Below are 20114 nucleotides of genomic sequence, written 5' to 3'. Positions count from 1 at the left end.
TAACCTGATTGGGTGGTATCAGCTTCCACCTGGGAATTTGTTAGAACTACAAATTTTTGGGCTTGGCTCCAGTGCGGGCCAGCAACCTGTGTGTAAATAAGACCTCGCTGTGATTGCTTTGGATGCCTAACAATGTTAGAGATTCCCTGGGTTAAATAAATTATGGGACAACTAAATGAAGAAATACAATGCCATTCATGAAGGAAGCAGAATATGTTCACAGTGTAGGAAGTAAAAAAATATACCATAGAATACTCGTTAGGTAAAACACAGTCTACATATTATCTCCTTGCTCACACACGTGTAAAGTTGGGAATCACATGCCAAAATGTGAGTAACATTTATACTTGGAAAGAGGGTTCCCCTATCCTTTTGTTTATTTTCTAATTTCTGTGCAATAAACATTTCATAAAACAAGCAATTGTTTACTTTTACTTTTATTTACGTACTCACGAAATAAAAATAAAATAAAATACAGACCCACAAGCAAGATTTTGCAAAATGCCACGCCTGCTACCCATCCATCCCTCGGATTCTCCACAGCAGGGCCAGTGGGCCCATCCTGGGGTCTGGGGACAGCACCAGCCTCTGGGTCCCAGGCAGGATTTGGCTCAGTGGGTGCAGCCAACAGGACTGGGATGAAGAGCCAGACGCTGTCCCTGTCTGCACAGGGTTAAAACAAACTGGCTAGAGAGAAGCCCCGTGGGAAAGACATGACATTTGTTTGCAAGGAAACATAAACAGGGACAAATGAAGACAGAAATGTGGTTCAGTGAGAGCCTGATCAAAGCCAGCTGGGCAAGCAGCTACAAGGAAGAAAGCCTGCAGGCTGGGAGGCTCCCCGGACCAGCCTGGGGGAGGGCAGGGGCCCCTCTAGCTCCATGGGGCTGCCCAAGGGAGCAGGGCCTGGAACACAGACACAGGCGGGGAAAGTTGGGTGTGATGAGTTTCAGGCACGTTGAGACCCAAATTAGCCAGTTCCAGTTGCCCAGAGGAGGAAGGGAAGTTCCACCCAGATTTCTGTCTTCTCCGGCCGAAGGTCATCAACCAGAAAAGCGCCGGCCGTCTATTGCCAAGTGTGTGCCAGGCACAGAGCAGGGCATTTCATTCTGGCATTTACTCTTTATGGTGGTCCTGGAGGAGACACCGCTGCCGCTGCTGCCGCAACCGCCCAGCCCCCACCCCGCTCCCGTTTTCCAGTCTGACTTGCCCAAGGTCAAATAGCCGCGGAGCTGCCAAGCAGACGTCTGAACCAGGGTCCACATCCATCTGCAGAGCGCAGGCTTTCCCCATGACGGCAAGCCCGGCTGTCTGTCATCAGTGCCCTGGCGTCCTCCCGGGCTCCTCCCCATGGTCCACCCTGCCCCTCTGGACACGGGCCCGGCCCCCTCCCCAACCCCGGCCCCAGCCCCAGCCCCAGCTCAAGGCCTCCGCAGTTCTCCACTCCTGAGCACCTGAGCCCTTAACGACGCTGGTGTGAGCCTTGGACTTGGCATCGTTTCCACCCTGTAAAGGCTAAGGCAGCCTTACAACGCTGCGTTAAAATTGTGCCAGGCAAGCGCTAAGCACATATTATAAATTATCATTAATTTAAAGAGACATTTCCCTTTGGGAGACAAAGTGCCTCACTCATCTCATGAACAACAGCTGAGGCTTAGAAGTGACACCACACTGAAGTTTTCTCTCTTGGCCTTGGCCTGAAATACGACCTTTGGTTGTTTGCCCTCATTCCTCTTAGAACACAGACTCAGGCGTCCCACTCAGAACTGGGGAGACAGTGGAGGGGTCCCCTTCGAGGCCCAGGTGGGGTCTGAGAGAGCAACCAGCCTGGCTTGCAGGCTCCAGGTGTGAGCCACCTCTGTCTGTCCCTCCTCCCCTTCCTCACTGTCCCTTCCCTCACCCAGGTGAGTCATTACCACCTTCATGTAGGAAGCCACTGAAAGGGGGTGACAACCACACCCGAAGCCAGGTCCTGCGAATCCTGGCTAGCATCCTTCTTCCCTTTTCTTCTTCTTTTTTTTTAAATTCAAGTGTAATCGACATACAGTGTTATATTGGTTTCTGGTGTACAGTATAATGATGTGACACTTCCATACATTTCTCAGGGCTCGTCGAGATAAGTGCGCTCTTAATCCCCTTTATCTGTTTCATCCCCTCTTTCTTTACAGGACATCAGAGTCTTTTTGTGGCAAAACTTCGGAAAATTTGTTTTTAGACATTGTGTCCTCTCTAAAAAGTTTCACCCATGGAAAATCTTCTCTGTCTTCCAGAGCAAATCCCCTTCCTGCTGTCCTGCTCTTCTGCCCACCCCCTCTCTGGGGAAGTAGAGTCAGCCACCTAAACCAGGACTTACAAGGGGAGGCAAGGGAAGGCATCCACACAATTCGGTGCACAAAAACGTCCATGCGGTCCTCTATGACTTTGATCCTCCTTCCAGGGTGAGGCCAGATCCACGGCCACATGAAGAGCCGAGAGTGTGTGGATCTGTGGTTGCTCTCACTCCTAGAGGCGCCCATACGGATTTAAGACCTGCCCCGTATCAGCTCCACCAACTAATGAGAGGAACAGCCCTCTCTAAGCCAGCTACTCCCAAGTCAGAGAAGAGAATGAGCATCACCTTGACCTCCTATTTATTCCACCTTTCCTGATACCCACAGGTCCTCCTCAGTCTGACTCATGCCTTGTCTGCAGCTGCCCTCACAGCACCCCCACCCTCCACCTCACCCAGGCCCGGGCCAGTCCTGGCCCCCTGAACTTCTTTCTACCATTCTACACTCATTCCTGCTACAGCAATCTCACATGTCACTCTGTCCCCTTTCCTACCTAAGAACTCTCTTGGCCAAGATCACCCGAGGCCACCCCTTCAGGCTGGCAGAAGCCCTTCTTCTCTCTCTCATTCTCTCCAAGGGCAGCCTGGCTTTGGAGCCAAAACTTGGACAAAATGGCCAGAGAAGAAGAGGTTTCCATTCCAACATCAAGGTCAATCACCCAGGGATAAAACCATTATGCATAATACTATTACTCAGACTGTTTTCATGCTGGACATGCCATAGGCACAATATGGTTTTAGGAGTAAAATTTCTATCTGCCTTAGAAAAATTCTCACATCTGTGCCAAAAATATAAAGAGTTTTATATTTTTGTAATTGGCTCGTGCAATTATGGAAGCTGGTGAGTCCAAATCTTCAGGGTGGGCTAGCAGGCTAGACACCAGGGAACATCCAGTGTTGCAGTTCAGGTCTGAAGACTGTCTGCTGGCAAAGTACCCTCTTGCTGAGGGGAGAACAGTCTCTTGCTCCATTTAGACTTTCAACTGATTGGGTGAGGCCCACCCACACCATGGAGAGCAATCTGCTTTTTGCCAAGTCCGCCCATTTAAATGTTAATCTCATCCAAAACACCCTGGCAGAAACAGCCAGAATAATGTTTACCTCTATACCCAGACACTTTGGCCCAGCCAAGTTGGCATGTGAAACAAGCCATCACACCACGCCCCTCTGATCTGGCAAGATCTGGACTTTGAAATGTCTCTCAACAGCACAGCAACTGCTGAAAACTCTGCTCAGCAAATTTTAGCCTTTGCACTGTCATTTCCCATTTAGCCCCTTCAAATTTCACTGTGTGCATGCCCAGTTCAGAAGTTAATCCAGGATTTAGGGGAATTCTAAAGCAGATTTTGGGTTTCCCCCTCTAAGACTGCTTTCTTTCTAGAATTGTTCCCCAAAACGTCTAGCCCCTATGACTGCTGTGAGCCCCACTCTGTCTTCCAGGCACAGTAAGAGAGCCACTTTCTTCACACTCATTGCCCTGTGTACAATGTAAACTGTACATGTCCTCAGGGGTAGGGCCAAATAAATGTGAGCTCACCGACGTGTCTTCTTTAGGAGTCAAATTCCCTCTGGCTTATGCCTGCTTTGAGAGGCTCATCAGTACTTCAAATCATTGTCCTATTGTATTTTGTACTAAATTTATCATTGTTATTGGCAGGAGGGCTAGAATGATACACTACTCAGTCATATTCAGCTTCAGAATCCCTCAAGAGTTATTTTTCAAAGTATTTAAAATTTCCAAGCTAAAAAATACTTTTGGACTAGCATTTAAAAATTTTTTAAATATTTCACTGGGGTCAGTAAGTATAAAATGCATAATTTCAATCCTTGGTAATTTGATCCCAGGTCAAGTCCTGATGGGGGGGATGGGGTAGGAGTCATCAACCCAACCTGACTCCGTCTAGAAGGCTGACGGAGGGAAATGAGGGTCATCTACAGTAGCAACAGGTAACACCTTCTGGATGTCGTGACTGAGGCCACATGACATCTCTTCTTGGAGTGAGTCTACTGGGGGCAGAGAGCAGAGCCCTTGCTGCCTGCTGTAAATGCCCCATCAGAGCACACTGGGGGTAAATCTTGGACATTGTTTTAATCCCTTTTTGGTCAGCAGTTTTGCTGGACTCACAATTTGTCACCAGTAAAAAGAACCACCGTCTGATTTAAACTCAGGAAAGGATGAAATATCAGAACCACATTATAAGGCTTCTTGGTGGGTCTTTGTTTTTGCTAGGAAGACTTAAAGGGCAGCTCTGAGCCATTTCCCTGGGGAGCTCAGGCCACACTCCCAAGGGCTCCTTCCTGTCCACAGAAGGAGCAAAGGTGGGCTTATCTTTTCTTGGGTAAGAGAGGACAGTGGAGTCAGATCCGCAGTTGCCCCAAACAGAGGCTGAAGTACTCTCGTGGTCTCTGCTGCAGAGCCAAGGGGCACAGTGGTTTTGGGAGGCTAACCTGAGCAGCCCCACACTAACTAGAAACACCTGCTTTGCTTTATTTTCTAAAGAAAGTTTTCCTTTTTACCAAGCCTACCAGATTAGACTTAAGTGAGATTTGTCAGCGATCTGCCTAACTTAATTTATATAAACAATGGTAAACATTAGTGAACACTTGGTTTATTTGTATGATTATAATCAATTTTATGTTCAAATTAGCCTACAAGAAATTTACCTTCATGAGAAAAACATCAAACTATGAGCTGAGGAACAGTCTACACAATACTGATACACAGTGATACCGACCAGTGATACACAATGATACTGACCAGGGCTCCTCAAAACTGTCCAGGCAAGTCTGAGAGACCATCACAACCAGGACGAGCGTAAGGAAGCATGATGACTAAATGTCATGTCACACCCCGGATGGGTGAGAAAAGGGACAGTGGGTAAAAACCAAGAAGATACAAATAAAATAAGGACTTTAGGTAATCAAATTGGCTTGCTAGCTCTGACACTTAAACCATACTAATGTAAGATATTGATAATAAAGAAGCTGGGAGCGGGGCATAAGGGAGCTCTCTGAAGTACCCTCACAACTTTAAGGAAAACCTAAAACTGTTCTAATATAAAACTTGATTCAAACATATCTATAAAGAAATGAATGTCTAAAAATGAAGACTTCCTTAATCTCACTTCTGAATTTTAGAATGGAGTAAAAGGTGACCAAGCATGTTTGCCAAGTGCCAACTACATGTCAGTCTTCTAAGAGCTTTATTATCTGTGTTACCTCATTTAACGCTAACAAAGATCCTATTAGGTAAGTACAACTATTAGCCCATTTTTACAGATAGGGAAACTGAGGCATAGAAAGGTTAAATGATGTGTCCATCTCACAAAGCAGCATTTGGCTACAGAGCCTATGTAATCTCTTACGTCCCTAAACTGCACAGAGAGAGGATCACAAATGATGAGAAAAATCATGTCAGTGGAAACTCCAGAACCATGAACACTCAGACCCAAAATATGCTGATAAGTGAGGCTGGGATGAATGAGGCCTGAACAACTTCCCACATTCGGTGTAGAGATGGGCCAACCATCTGTCATCCAGTGATAACGTACATGTGAAATATCATATCCTTTGAAGGTTGATTAGTTTATCTGACAAGTCTGAGATATTGACAAATGACTTGGAGGGAAAAGAACCAGTCAGCAGGAGCACAGCTGAGCACAGCCCAGACCTCACTTTCCCCAAACATAGCCCGCCCCCCCCCGCCTTCAGTGTCCTAATGGTTGATGCAAGAGACCCAAGACCAGCTGCTGAGCCTTCCTGAGGCTAGCACTCCCCAGATCCTCCACCTCCTAGTCGGTGGCAACAAATCCTAGGAGTGATGGTGAGTCACGTCCTCCCGCTCGATCACATCTACCCATCAGTAACTCTTGACATCTTTGCCTCTAAGCCCCATCCCAACACATCCACCCTCTGCAACCTTGCTGCCCAGCACCACAGCCCAAGCCACACTCACCTCTCGGACTGGGGCAAGGATGCCGAGCAGCACGCTTGGGACAGCAGAGCGATACTGACATGTCATGACTCATTTGAAAGTCACAATAACCCTCATATTTTATTCTCCATTGGCTTGTTTGTCTATTCTTAGCTATTTCCAAACTTGGATGATGAAAAGGAGTACCATTTATTAACTTATTCAAATCCCCTTATATCTTAAAATTCTATGATATGTATACTTTAAAAACACACATAAGGGAATATATATACACATATGCATTTGCTTTTTATATACTGATTTTAATTTATAGATTCAATGTAAGTATATTTTTAATTTATAGACATAGAGATTGATGCATGTTTTTTTTAATTTGTTGATCTGGCCAGATAACCCTCTCCCATCTCACCTTCTCCTCCTCTGAGTGCTGAGTTTTGGAGGCAACAAAGCACAGCTGCGCCCAGAGATCCTGGTTGGTTGCTGCTATCTTCAGCCTGCTCTCCCCATGTAGGGAAGGTTCACCCTCTAGTGTTTGAGTGTCATTGGTCCTCCCCTCAACTCTCTGCTAGAGGCAAGGTGGGCTGTGTAGGACTGACATGTGTTCTGGGGGTCCCAGGGCCTATCGGGCTGGGAAGGCAGGAGTTTCCCCTAACCCTTGGCCTCTGCTACCACACTCCCAAACCACTGGCTGAGGCCATCAGAATGGCCTCACTCTTGACATTGCACTTGCACACACAATGATTTCTTGTGGCTGCTTTCAAATACTTCCTAGAGCTCTTGCCCATTGGAACGTCCATCCCCACGAACTGCTACCAGGGAGAAGGGCTGTCAAGAAGGAGAGTCAGAGAACTGCCAGTAGAACTGCCACAGATGGAAGCCACTGAGCTTGAATTTGGGGTGGAAGCCAAGAGGACCCGTTACAAAGAGTCCCATGCTGACCCCCAGGGCATGTCAGCCTTTATAACCCAAGGAGAGAGCACTGGCCTTCAGCATACTTCTCTGTTCTTCACCCAGGAAACACTGTGTGGGGAGAAAACAAAAGGGGAGCCCAGGAATGATGCTAGGAAAATACGTCATGGTGTGGAATGGCGGAGAGGACCCCATGGTTTTGTTGTGCTTATAAAAAATGATTACTGAGAATCCTGAAGCATTCACCTTCAGGTTTTAAGTGTCTCTGCCATTCATGAACATGAAGTCTTAATTAAAATGCTGCTAAAAGAAGCAAATCAATTAACAGATACCTTACAAGATGGTTTATTCTATCTTACACACAGAAAATTGCTTATGAGTATCGGGTTACCGCTTTAGGTTATCAGCTAACAAAGGCTGCTAATGAACTACGTTGTTATCAAGTCAGATAAAAGATGCCCGGGGAATCCAGGCAAATTATTATAACACAGCACTGTGTTTTGAAATATTGCTCATCTTTCATCACACACAAGGAGAAGAGCCCAATCCGAGGAGAACCAGCCCACGCAACCACCTGGATTTCTGCTGAACTGGAAAGGCAAAGAGTATTCAAGAATGCAGCCCCAGAAATACAGGGTTAAGAGTATGGGGGAGAGAAATGTTAACGAGGCCTGTGCCACACAGCCTTTAGTTGATGGCAATAATAAAAAGATGGGCGTTTCCTAAGCCTCTGTCGGTCATGTCCTCTAGGCAAAAGCCATTCACATTTGTACTAATAACCACAAAATAATGTTCTAAACGTAACAATAATCCCTTACATCTATGTGGGTCCCTACAAGGCACACCATTGGCTTTTTCATTTAATCCTTTGTTGGCTTCATCTTGTGCGGAGCTGCAAAGCTGTAGGCCATTCCATGGCCATTCAGACCCCTTCCTCTCACTCTGGCCCAGTCCTCCATTCTTTCCTGTGGAAGGTCAGTCTTTCATTCCTCAGACCAGAGACTACCCCATAGTCTTCATGTCTCAAGGATCCTGAATATTCACATGGGGGATTCTTATGGCAACTGAAAAGGTGAGGCCATCAGTTCTAGAAAAATGATGCTTACCTGTTGATAAGTGGTGGTGTTACGCAGGCTATGTCTTGACTTTGGTCCCCATTTCCATGAGCCATTTGCTCTGGGTAGGTTCCATTGATATGGACACAATGCTATCACAGAATCATGAACAACTCCACCAAAGAGGACCAGGATAGACAGTGTGGATTATTGGCTTCCATCCTTCCTTACTGCTGGGTAAAGTGCTCATGCCTCCCTCTGTTGAGTCCACTTCTCATGGAAGAGAATTGATATTTTCCTTTAGGACAGAAATGCTGTAGACTCCATTCCATCTGTTACTTGGCCTGGGCATTGAGGTCCACATGAAGGTCCGTCACCAGCTTTAGAAGCTCAAGTTCATGACATCCCTGAGATTGAAACTGTCCAGACTGCCCAACCTTTCCTGAAGAGGCCACTCATTTAGAGCTCAATCACTTGCTCATCTCTGGAAAGGAAGAGAACCATCAGGAAGACCTATTGATGGAGTGATTATGCTCTCACTAATTATGGCATATGCTTATGCAACACACACAATTAAGTAGCTATGAAAGAATTCATCACATATCTTAGCAAGGTGAGACATTTCCTTGTGCAACATAGAAAGTACGTGAAGACCAGTGGCTTCTAGGTAAAAGGGGGAGATTTTCAGATAGAGCTCAACTGAGAGGTTGTTTTCTGCCTGCCAAACCTCGAGCCACAAAACTTCACCCACTTTGGTGGAAAAAGGGAAGAAGTCATTCCCCAAGGTTAAAAGGCATATCTGCTGGAAAATGCCACTTTATGTACTTGAAGAGATTGCACCAATCTGGGAAGATGCTACAAGGAACCAGGTAGATAGACCTGTGCAAATATAATTAGAAACTTATACATTCAAGTCTGAACTTGTGCTGTTATAGAGCATGAGACTTGTCCACACATAGCAGATCTATTTCTATCTCTATATCTACATAAAATTAGGAACACATAGGAAACTATGAGGTCACCGAACTGGACCCCAATATAGTAGAGCTCAGGCTGAAAGTAGGGCACAGACCCACTGCTATGGCCACTTTCAACTAAAGACCTCACCCACACCCTCATGCACAGAGACTGAATTCACACCAACATTCACTGCTATTTCCTGTAACAGTCATAATTTTAACAGATTGGCATATTTGTGTTTACATTGAATGTTGCATACTTGTTTATGCCATTCGATTGTGCGTGTTGTCTCAATGTCTTGATATCTAACATGGGAGAAAGGACAACAACATTAGAAAGATGGGACAGAGAGAAGCAGCAATGAGATAAGCCAAGCCAAAGGCCATAAAGAGATAGTACCTACCTACCCTACGTGTAGAGGACCAAGGACACACATTGAGGTCAGGGTTACAGAGCTTGATGGCAACAGAGGCAACATGGAAGATAAGCAAGTTGGAAACAAGCAAGGATGGTGACAGAGAAGTCTAAAGGGGTTCCAAGAGAGTTTTTTGTGCTTCTCCTTTAAAATGTGTTGAGTCCAAAAATCAGAGTTTAAGTTGGATGGTCTAGAGGTCCAGGGGCTCAATAGAAAGTTCATCCCTTCTAACATCTTTAACAAGTTCTGAGCTCAAAGGGCCCTTTTGGATATTGTTAAGAAGAAGATCCAAAGTGGCTGGATCTATGCAGCATTTGCTCTTGAATGCTGATGTCTATAGAGGATGGGAAAACCAAGAAGGCAGCCTCCTTCTTCTCCTAATGGCCCTGAGCTGGGGAAGGGGCACCTGTGAGCTTCTCCATGGAGGAATTTGTTCTCTGACAGGGCAGTCAATCCTCTATGTACAGCTGTGTCACCAGCCCTTAGAGAGATAGGCACAATGTACAAGAAAGGTAAGTTGGACAGAGGCTGGAATAGTAGCTACCGACAGGACCAGCAGGTGAATCAGGCTGCAGACCTGGGCTGGGTATCAAGAAAAAGAGAAAGAGACTTTGGGAGACTGTATCTGCACTGTTTCCACTATTATTTAATATTGGTGGTTTTAGTCAATGCAGTCAGAGAGGAGGAAACAATTAGAGGCATAAGAACTGGGAAAGAAAATCTACAATTTGACAGATGACGTAATATTATGAAAACTCAAGGAAATCAAGAAGAACACACATACAATGAAAGTATTCAGTAAGGCTGTCACTATAACATTAACATACAAATACAATCCATAAGCAAGCAATGACCCAGTAGGAGACATAACGGGAGACTCCATTCACAAAAGCAACAGAAACAGAAAAATATTTAGGAATAAACTTAACAAGAGTGTGAAAAACCCATAAAGTAAAAGCCGAAAACTCTCTTCAGATCCATAAACACAGACTTGCAGAAAGATTCACCTTTCCATGAAGGACGTTGTAAAGAAGTCAATCATCTTCAGTCTCATACATGAACGTAATGCAACCCCAACAAAAATACAGAGGTGTTTTTTCCATGGATAGATTGAGTTGGTTCTGAAGGTCATATGGAAAAACAAATACTCAAGAATAGTTAGAAGAGAACAGCAACAATGTGCCCTGAATAGGACACACAATGGGAGCGCGCCAGATGGCGGAGAGAACCATGGAACCCGTATGAGTAAGAGCGTGGTCCCAGCAAGTGAATACTCACAAATACCATGAACAATACTATAAAGTCTAAGATTACCCCAAATACACACGGAAATTTAGAACACAATAAAGATTGCAGATAAAACTGGGGAAAATAATATTTTCAATAATGGTACTAAAATAGATTGCCATTTGGGAAAAAGATAAAATTGGATCTGTGTGTCATCCTACACACCACAATATATATTAAATGGATCAGAGATCCAAAGAAAAAATAAAACCTTACAAGAGCTAGAAAAAAATGTATGTATGTATGTAAACATTTTTTTTTAATTTTAAGGACATTTTATATATATAATTTTAATTAAATATATTTTTTTAAAAAGAATGTGGGAAGATAAAGCCAAGACTTGAAAATAGTTACCTCCACGCAGTGGGTGGGGACAGGACAGAGCGGACATGTTTGGGAGGGAGACTTCTCTGAGTTCACCTGTTTACATATTTTTTTTATCTTTGAACTATATGTATGTTTTACAAACTCAAAAAAGTAGAATTAAATTGAAAGAATTAAGAACAGAAACATTAAAATAGCATATAAAAGAAAACATACCCCATATCCAATTGATAGCATAACCACACAGAGAAAATAATTAGTTCAGTATGAGTATAATACTCGGTACAGAGAGAAGGCTAAATTCTAAGAAGAAAAAGAACTGTGAAGATATCTTCAAGTTACTAAGCAAGTTTGTGGTTGTAGAGTGTTGTGATTGTGGAATTATTTTGTTTACTATCAGAGGATAGAGCAAAAGAGAAAAAATATTTATATGGAACAGGGTTTTCACTTTGGAGGTGAAAAAACAGAAATACAGAGTGAGGAAAACTTAAGTAGAGCCTTATGAGTTTGTGGTGTAAACATATATATCCAGACTCTGTCCGTTGAGAGGGTCATGTCTCAGCAGTCATGAACACATTGTGCCCACATCTTGGCTTGTAAAAGCTATTCCATATCAAAGAAAGAAAGAAAGATAAAGAGAGAGAGAGAGAGAAGAAGGAAGGAAGGAAGGAAGGAAGGAAGGAAGGAAGGAAGGAAGGGAGGGAGGAAGGAAGGAAAAGGGGAGAAAGAGAGAGAGAAAGAAAGATAGGAAGAAAGAAAGAGTGGAGGGAAGGAAGGAAGGAAGGGAGGGAGAGAGAGGGGAAGAAAGGAAGGAAGGAAAAAGGGAGAAAGCAAGCAAGCAATCAAGCAAGCCAGGTAGGTACATGGGTGACCAGGTCTGAGCAGTCAGTTCAAGGTGAGCCCAGTATACTGTGTTGAGTCAGAAGTCCAGGAAATGAAGAAGAAGGAAAAAAAAAATCTAGGAAATGCTCAAAAACCACCAAGAAGTGATGGTACTGGACAAAATGGGGACAATTTGAGCATCACAAAGATCTACGATGGCAATGAATTATAATATGTTGAAATCCACAATCATGATACTCAACAAGTAAGAGAAAGAGAAAAGGGGAAAGGAAAAAGTCTTTTTATCCAGAGGCATACCAGCTATTAAATGCAGAAGGGATGCTACCCTTAGAAACTCAGTATTTTGTAACCCCCAATATAATAACTGATTCATAGATGGATATAAACAGATATAAAATCGCTGGATGAAGAATCATTGAGGGGTCAGGATGTTCACATGGTCTCAGAGTATCACCCTTCAGGTTATCAACCGATTACAAAGAGGAAAATTTGTCTCCCCAACACAGACATCTAGTGGTCACTTCTTTATTCAAGTGACTGAAGGCAGGGATTCCTGGGTGGCTCAGTCAGTTAAGCATCCTTTGGCTCAGGTCATGATCCCAGGGGCCTGGGATCTGAGTCCAGCACCAGGGTCCCTGCTCAGCAGGGAGCCTGCTTCTCCCTCTACCTGCTGCTCCCTGGCTTGTGCTCTCCCCTGCCTCTGAAAAATAAGTAAGTAAAAACTAAAAAAAAAAAAAAAAAAAGTGATCAAAGGCAGCATCGCCCACCGTGAGACCCTCGCGTCATGGGCTTCCTGATGTAGTACAATATTGGACACGCAATGTCACTTCCGTGGTGTTCTTGACAACAGTCTCGATCTGCGTCTACTCATGAGAAAACAGACCAGTCCAAAAGACAGGACATCATACCAAAGTACTTTGAAATCGACAATGCCACAGAGAAAGAAAGCAGAGTCGTCCAACATAGAAAACATACAAAAAAGACGAAATGGAGACAAAATCAAACACTGTGCATCCCGGTTTGGAAGACTAGAGCTATAAAGATTCTTTGGAAACAATCAGAGAGATCTGAATGTGGGCTGTGTAAGGAATGATAGTACTGAAATACTGGTCATTTTTTGGGTGTGGTCATCATATGGTGACCATGCAGGAGACAACTGGTTCTGTATTTAGGGGTGAAATATCTCTACTAACTTAAGGGTGATATTTCTACTAATTTTTAAGTGGGTCAGGAAAAAATGTAAGTGTACAGAATAAAGTAAGTGGGGGGACTATTAACTTGGGAATCTAAGTATATGTATATGTCTTTCTTGCACTGTTCTTTCAACTCTTTGGTGCATTTGAAGAGTTTTCAAAAAGAAGGAAGGTGAGAGCATGTAGGTGTTGCATGAGACACAGGCACGTGGGCCTAGGAATTGTGACCTGTGATCAACCCCACACACTCAGACCTCATCCACTGCAAGACACAAAAGCAACAGGGGAAACAGACACTTCCGTCAAATAAATAGCGTTGAAGACACCAAAGTTTTGGATTTTTTTTTTTAATCTCATGGACTAAGTTGGCAAGTTCATGGTTTGACTGACGTTTAGGGAAAATCTGGGCAAATAAAAGAAAGTTAACTACCCTATTTCTAAAATCTCATTTTCTCAGCTTTAATCAGGCAAATGTCCCACAGCTTCATTTTAAATCTTCCTGAAGTACCACTAAATTAAGACTTTTTGGAAGGGAAAGAAGAAGGAGGAGGAGGAGGAAGAGGGGGAGGAGGAGAGGGGGGAGGAGGAGGAGAAAGAGTAAAAGAAGGAGAAGGAGGAGGAGGGGGATTCCTGGTGTCCCAGGAGAGGCATGAGGAATGCGTGGCTCCTGGCTAGCAATCCCCTCCTATCCTGTGTGGGGGCCGCCTCTGGAGAGCCACTGCCTTTCTCCCTTTCAGAACCAGCCATCCATCGTGCTTACCACTCACCTTGCAGAGAAATTGAGGTTTGACCTGCAAAACAGGAGAATCAGGTGTTCATTAAATCATTCCTGCATAACAAAAAAAGCACATGCGAAGTTTTGCTCCAGGAGAATGGCTTGCTTGTCCTTAGCTTTTTCTTTCCGGTCTAACTTCTTCCTGACTCCGCCTGACTCCATCTAGTGTTACTTTTGGAAACTTGAAGCGTGCTTCCCTCCTCTCCAACAAGCTCTGTTCACAGAGGAGCTCTGGTGTGACCCGTGCCAAGAACAGCTCCCTGCACGTGGGGTGGGGGAGGCTACATCCCAGAGCAGGGGAGGGCTCCCACCCAGCCGCCTGCCGCCCCCTGCCCTGCATCTCTCCCTTGCCTCCCTGTGTACACATGCTCAGGATTGAAAATTAGGATTTGGGAGCTCTTCCATTTTTTTTATTCTATGACGAAGATATCCCTGAAACAGGGTCTGCAGAGACTTCTGGGGGCCACTGGAGTCTCCAAGGCCAAGTACCTTAACTCAAAATGCCCCTCCATGCGTGTGGGTGATTTGAAAGGCCAAGGTAGCACGCCCACCCCCGTCGGTGGTGAGAAAATCAGTACGACCCCTAAGTCGTGACAGAGAGTCACAGCTGGCCACAACAGTCTGCAGCCACAGGCCCAGGGTGCCCCCACCCTGCATGGTGGGGCATGCAGGTGGCCCAGCAGGGGGCCCCGGAGGCCACACTGTGGGCAGAGTCTTCACTATCACAGACATCTCCCATCTACGCAAAACTGACTCCCATAATGTACTCCCCACCCCAGAGACCAGCTGGACCCCCCAAAAGCAATACAGGCTCTAGGCCTGGGCTCATCTATTCATTCCCAGTTCCCCTCTTCCCCTACGTCAGGAGCTAATCCTTCTCACCCTACCAGACTCAGTCCATGGCCTTCCATACCCCCGTTGGCCCAGAGCCCTGTTTGAACCCCTGATGAATGTCAGGTTGCCTTCATTCTCTAGTGGGAGAGCCTGAGTCAGCACCCAGCTCAGAGCAGCAGGAACGTTGCACCTGGCTGAGCCAGGACGAGGATGTTCTCCCGGCACAGGGTCCCAGCTGCACCCTCAGCGGAACCTCGCGCCACGCCAATCCCCCAACGGCTGCCTGGAGACAGAGCTGCCCCAGTGAGAAGGTCCCTCAGGGTAGGGAAAGACAGGGGCCGTAGGAGCCAGCCAACCTGAAATTCAACCTTCCCCCATAAGCGGTCTTACGGACTTGTTGGCGTGAGAGCTGTTCAGCATGTTTCTTCTATAAAGAGGAATGCAACACCTTAGCCAGTGCGGGTCTGGGTGTGTATGAACGCGTGTGTGTGTGACATGGGACACATGGCATCGTGGTCCCCCAGCCTGTAATGCCCCCAATTCCTCCACATGTTTCCAAAAGCTCCCTGGGACTGGTCACCCACCCCTCCCCGGTGTGAGAACCCCAGGTGCAGAGGAGGTGACATTGTGAGCAAGACGAGACCATGGTGCCCATCGTGGGGCCTGGCGAGCACTGCCTCTCAGCCCCACTAAACCGAGGCTGACCACATGCTCCAGTTCTCTGAGAACTATCCAAGTTTACCCCATCGTCCCACCACTGTTATTAGCAATTCCTCTTCACTCTCCCAAAGTCCTGGTTTGGATGACAAGGTCGATGGTCACTGTAATCACACTCCTCTCCAGTCCAGGCCCCTGTGGGGTGGCCATACAACACGGGAGTGGGGGAAGTGAGGAGGGAGGTGGGAGAGGATGGGACAGAGAGAGAGAGAGACAGAGAGATAGTGAGAGTTGGAGAAGAAGGGGCAATGCTTGGAGGCAGAGTCGATGAAACACTCTTCCAGAAGCCCCTTCCAGAAACCAGAATATCTGAAGGAGAGAAGATCCTCAAGAAAGTAAACTTCTAGAGAAAATCCACTTCCAGCTCAGCCCTGAGGCATCAAGCATCCGTCTCTCTCTTCACCCACATGTCCACCCCTCCTCCCATACACACGCTATAGCACTTACTGAGTCCTAGGCTTTGGGGCAGAACTGGAGGAGAGCCCAGGTTCCAGGTCCCCTCTAAAACCCACCACCCCACCTAGCCCAGATCTCTGTCTGCATGCCAGCCCTTCTGGAGCACCCCTTCTACTTGGACGTCTCCAGAAGTCTCAGATTCATTGTGTTTAAAAAGGACTCCCCATCTCAGCCCCCCAGCCCACTGCCCAAACCTGCTCCACCATCTACTTCCCAAGGGCACTGCCGCGTGGGGACCTTCCTGTTCTGGATTCTTCCCTCTTGGTGGCTGCACCTTAACTCAGCAACCAGGTCCTGGGCCCCCTGCCTCAGTATCGCTCTGATTCTTGCCCAGCAGGGCTTTGCAGCAGGTCTGAGGTCCTCAAAGTGCTTCCCCGCAGGTCTCCCTGTCTCTAGCAGATGTCCCCGCGCCCTGCCATGCTACTACAGCGGAAACCATGTCCCATCCCTCTTCTGCCTAGAATCCGTCTGATTGACCAGAAGTTTCAGGACAGGGTACAGACTCCTTCACTTAGCATTCAAGACCCTGAGTAAGACTACCCCCCTCCAGCCTCTGCTCTACAGACCTTCCTGTGAAGCATTTGCTCCTATCACACGGAATGCTTGTTCCCCAGATGTGCACAATGACACACGTCGGTGTACCTTCTGTGTACACTTCTCTTTCTTCCCCCACTCCCCAGGACTTCTTCTCACCCCTCTGTATGCAACCCCAGCGCTTCCTGAGCTCCTTGACATCCTGCCTCCCACCCAGACCCCTCTGTATGCCCCAGGCACAAGGCAACACATGCTTAGCTATGTCACAGCTCCCTCTCCCCAATCCCAAAACCCTGCAACAAGCATCTAGGATGTGCCTGTGTCCCCTGCGGGCTGAAAGGGAGCCTGTCTTCTCCCAATGCTCAGTACCTAGCCCATGCCCAAAAGCCCATTCATTCATTCTTTACACACATATAAAAGTACCCATTCTGGGGTGCCTGGGTGGCTCAGTGGGTTAAAGCCTCTGCCTTCAGCTCAGGTCATGATACCAGGGTCCTGACGCTGAGCCCCGCATCAGGCTCCCTGCTTAGCAGGGAGGCTGCTTCCTCCTCCTCTCTCTGCCTGCCCCTCTGCCTACTTGTTATCTCTTTCTGTCAAATAAATAAATAAATAAAATCTTAAAAAAAAAAAAAGTACCCATTCTGTTCCATGCATGGTACTAAATGTCAGGGCTACAAAGATGAAAACAAAGATCCCACCCTCAAGAACTTTACACTTCAGGGGGGAAACCATCAAAAGAAACAGAAGAAGAAATATATCACATAATGTCAGTGAAGGGAAAGTAATATGAAGAAAAATAAAGCTAGGTAAGGGAAAAGGTTTCTATTTTAAACAGGCCATCTAAAATGAAATGGTGGCCTTGAAGCAGAAATATGAAGCAAATGAAGGGCAAAGGTTGCAGCTATCTAGAAGAAGAGCATTCCGTGTAACAGAAAACAGCAAGTGCAAAGGTCCTGAGGCAGGACTGCCCTCAGAGGACAATGTGGTTCATGGCAGCAGGGAAGCCAGGTAACCCAGGGAAGGCCATATAGGTTTCCCAAGTATGTCATGGCAAGGGTTAGGGACCTCATTCTGAGTGCTGGGGGAATGCATTGGGGGGTTTTGTGGGGGAGGTGGGGCAGAATGTAACTGAGGGTATGCAGAGGCAAGCTCAAACCCCCTTTGTCTACTGTACCTTGTGGCCCCTCACTTTCATGACTCCTGCCCACTGAACCAGAGAAGGGAAGAGGGGGCATGGGGTGCATTCTAGTCTCCCAGGAAGCATTTTGGGGTGGCAGGAAGGGCTAAGATGACAGGCAAGGAAGCACAAAGAATAAAACAGGAGGGAGAATGATACCCCACACTTACCACAATAGTGACCTTACCTTGGGACTCTCTTCTTTAGTGTGGCGGTGTCTAAAGGGAGAAAGCAGAGCATTAGGAAGGGGACACTGTGATCAGTGGAGCGGCTCGCTCGGTGCCAGGCAAGCAGGAGCCAGGCAGAGCTAAGAGTGCTCCTCGTCCTTCTCCTTTGGCTCTGCTGGAGCTTCTCTATCTAAGTCCCGTCACTGAGCCACCCCTTAGCGGGGCACCTAACTGAGCCTTCCCTAGAGCCTTGCTACCCCCATCACTCCTCATCAAACCCCTCCACTTGCCACTCCCAGACCCTCTTGGTCTAAGGGGATCCAACACGTCTCCCACTATGTGATGAAGAGGCTTCTTTCTCTCCCCTTGTGATCATAGGAATACAAAAACAATGGTCAGCAAAGTCCTGTGACTTATTAAGCCCCTTGTGCAGTGGGGCGGGGGGGCAGGGGGCTATCTCAGGATGCCCTGGAGGGGCGTGGCTCCTCTCCCTGGCCCTGACTCCGCCTTCTGCATATCTTCACGGATAACAATCCTATATTCCAGAGCCACAGTGAGGCTCGTTCCTCCTCACTCTTGGGAAAATGTCATGGAAAACTGCATCATGATCCCATTACTAAGCAGGCTGACAGGACTGGGGATGATTTTTGCAAGTCCCATCTTGAGAGAAAGGGGATGCCAATCAGTGCTGCATTTTGCGATCAAAACTCACAAACTGACTGCTGGGCCTGCGGGGTAAGCCTCCCTGAAGGTGCCACAAGGACACCAAGAGCCATGCCAGGATTCACACTGGCCCAGCTCTGTTCAGACCAAGGGGACACAGCACTGCTCTGAGTAGCACCAGCCCAGGTTATGACAAAAAAAAAAAAAAAAAGCCACTCAGCAGCACCTCCACAACCCACCCAGCCTCATCACCTCCTGGGATTCATTTTATCTGGTCACATCTTTGGATACGGGAATAAACACTTCGGTCCAAAGCCAACTCACCTCCCTTTCTCCAGCTTTCTCCAAGAAATCTGATTCTTAGGAATGGAAAAGTACAGAGAGAAGAGGGGAGGGGGAGAGATGGACAGAGACACAGAGAGGCCTCTGCGTTTCTTTCCAACCCAGTCTGTCAGTATTTCTCTGGCCAAGTTTCGGGGGTGATGGGGCCCTTGGGGCTCAGGCTGCCGGGACTGTCCTGGTCTGGGCGGGGTGGAACCGGGCCAGAGGTCGCTGCTCCCTTACCATTGAAGCCTGGGTTTGTGCTTCTCAAGTCTGAGGAGTCGATATCAAACAAATGCTTCTTGATCATGCAGATCTTCAGGACCAGGAAGACAGCCAATATGGCGATGCCCACAGCCGTCCCAATGAGGGCGTACTTGATGTCTGCAGGGCAGGGAGGAATGCAACGGTAGGTATCCATCCGTCAGTCACCACTCTGCAAAGCTCTTCTACAGCCCCCTTCACATTCAGGCTCAAGTCCAAAGTCACCAGAAAAGTCCACATCTAATCCGCTGAAGCCCAGGGCCACATTTGTCCCCTACCCCTCACCTACCCCCCCCATCCTCTCCTCCTGGAACCCCATCCCGCTGTCTTCAGCCCTGGGAGTCATTTCCCAGAGACTGATGGCTCCCTTTTCCGGCCTCCTGTAGCCCTACCTCACTTGCCTTTGCATTAATTCATTTATGGAGCACATGTTAACTGCCTGCCTGCTCTGTGGTAAGTTTGGAAGGCAAAGGAAGAGATCTGACTCCATCTTGAGGGCAGATGGAGGGAGGAGTGGGAAGCCCAGCAGAGTGCAGGGCACTGTGGGGGCTGGAGCTGTGTATCAGAGGAGGGCAGGCCTGGTGACTCCGGGGCCCTTTGGAGAAGGGCTCTCCAGCAGGTCCGTGCCCCTTAGGGTAAAGCTGTGTTAGTCCTTGGGCGGATGTGGAAGTGAGTGCTGCCCTGTTCTGTGATGACCCACAGGAAACCCGCCAGGCTCTGAGCACACCACCCCTCGCCCCCGCCCCTCCTGCCCCCCTCAGCCCTGCACAAAGAGGAAGCTGGGCACCTACCAATTTCGGCCCCAGCAGACTTGCCCGTTGCTAACACCGGAGCTCCTCCAACATCTGCAAAGAAAGAAAACCCAGAGTCTGGTTAGAACCAAACTGGTGGCTGTGATCAGACCAGGGGTGGAGGGCCAAAGCCCTGTCCCCAGCGTATCTCCCACAGGTCCAGGAA

The 20114-nt window shown here is 47.2% G+C and overlaps 1 protein-coding gene across 5 annotated transcripts in view; it reads right to left on the bottom strand.

Moving 5' to 3' along the window:
* Positions 1–7493: 7493 nt before the first annotated feature.
* TMEM273 (transmembrane protein 273) overlaps positions 7494–20114 on the bottom strand; it is a 34627-nt gene continuing 22006 nt past the window's right edge. For 4 of the 5 annotated variants that reach the window (XM_032837787.1, XM_032837800.1, XM_032837806.1 and 1 more), the window contains 5 exons: positions 19949–20002; positions 19137–19277; positions 17930–17960; positions 14017–14040; positions 7494–8711 (listed from right to left, as the gene is read on the bottom strand). In XM_032837787.1, the coding sequence (XP_032693678.1) occupies positions 8687–8711; positions 14017–14040; positions 17930–17960; positions 19137–19277; positions 19949–20002 (275 nt within the window). In that variant the 3' untranslated portion in view covers positions 7494–8686. Of the gene's footprint in view, positions 8712–14016; positions 14079–17929; positions 17961–19136; positions 19278–19948; positions 20003–20114 lie in introns of all 5 variants that reach the window. The other variant, XM_032837813.1, reaches the window with a different exon arrangement.

The sequence above is a fragment of the Lontra canadensis genome, unplaced genomic scaffold (genome assembly GCF_010015895.1).
Source record: "Lontra canadensis isolate GAN:19392208 unplaced genomic scaffold, GSC_riverotter_1.0 scaffold3, whole genome shotgun sequence".
Classification (NCBI taxonomy): Eukaryota; Metazoa; Chordata; class Mammalia; order Carnivora; family Mustelidae; genus Lontra; species Lontra canadensis.
This window is presented reverse-complemented; position numbering and strand designations above follow the sequence as displayed.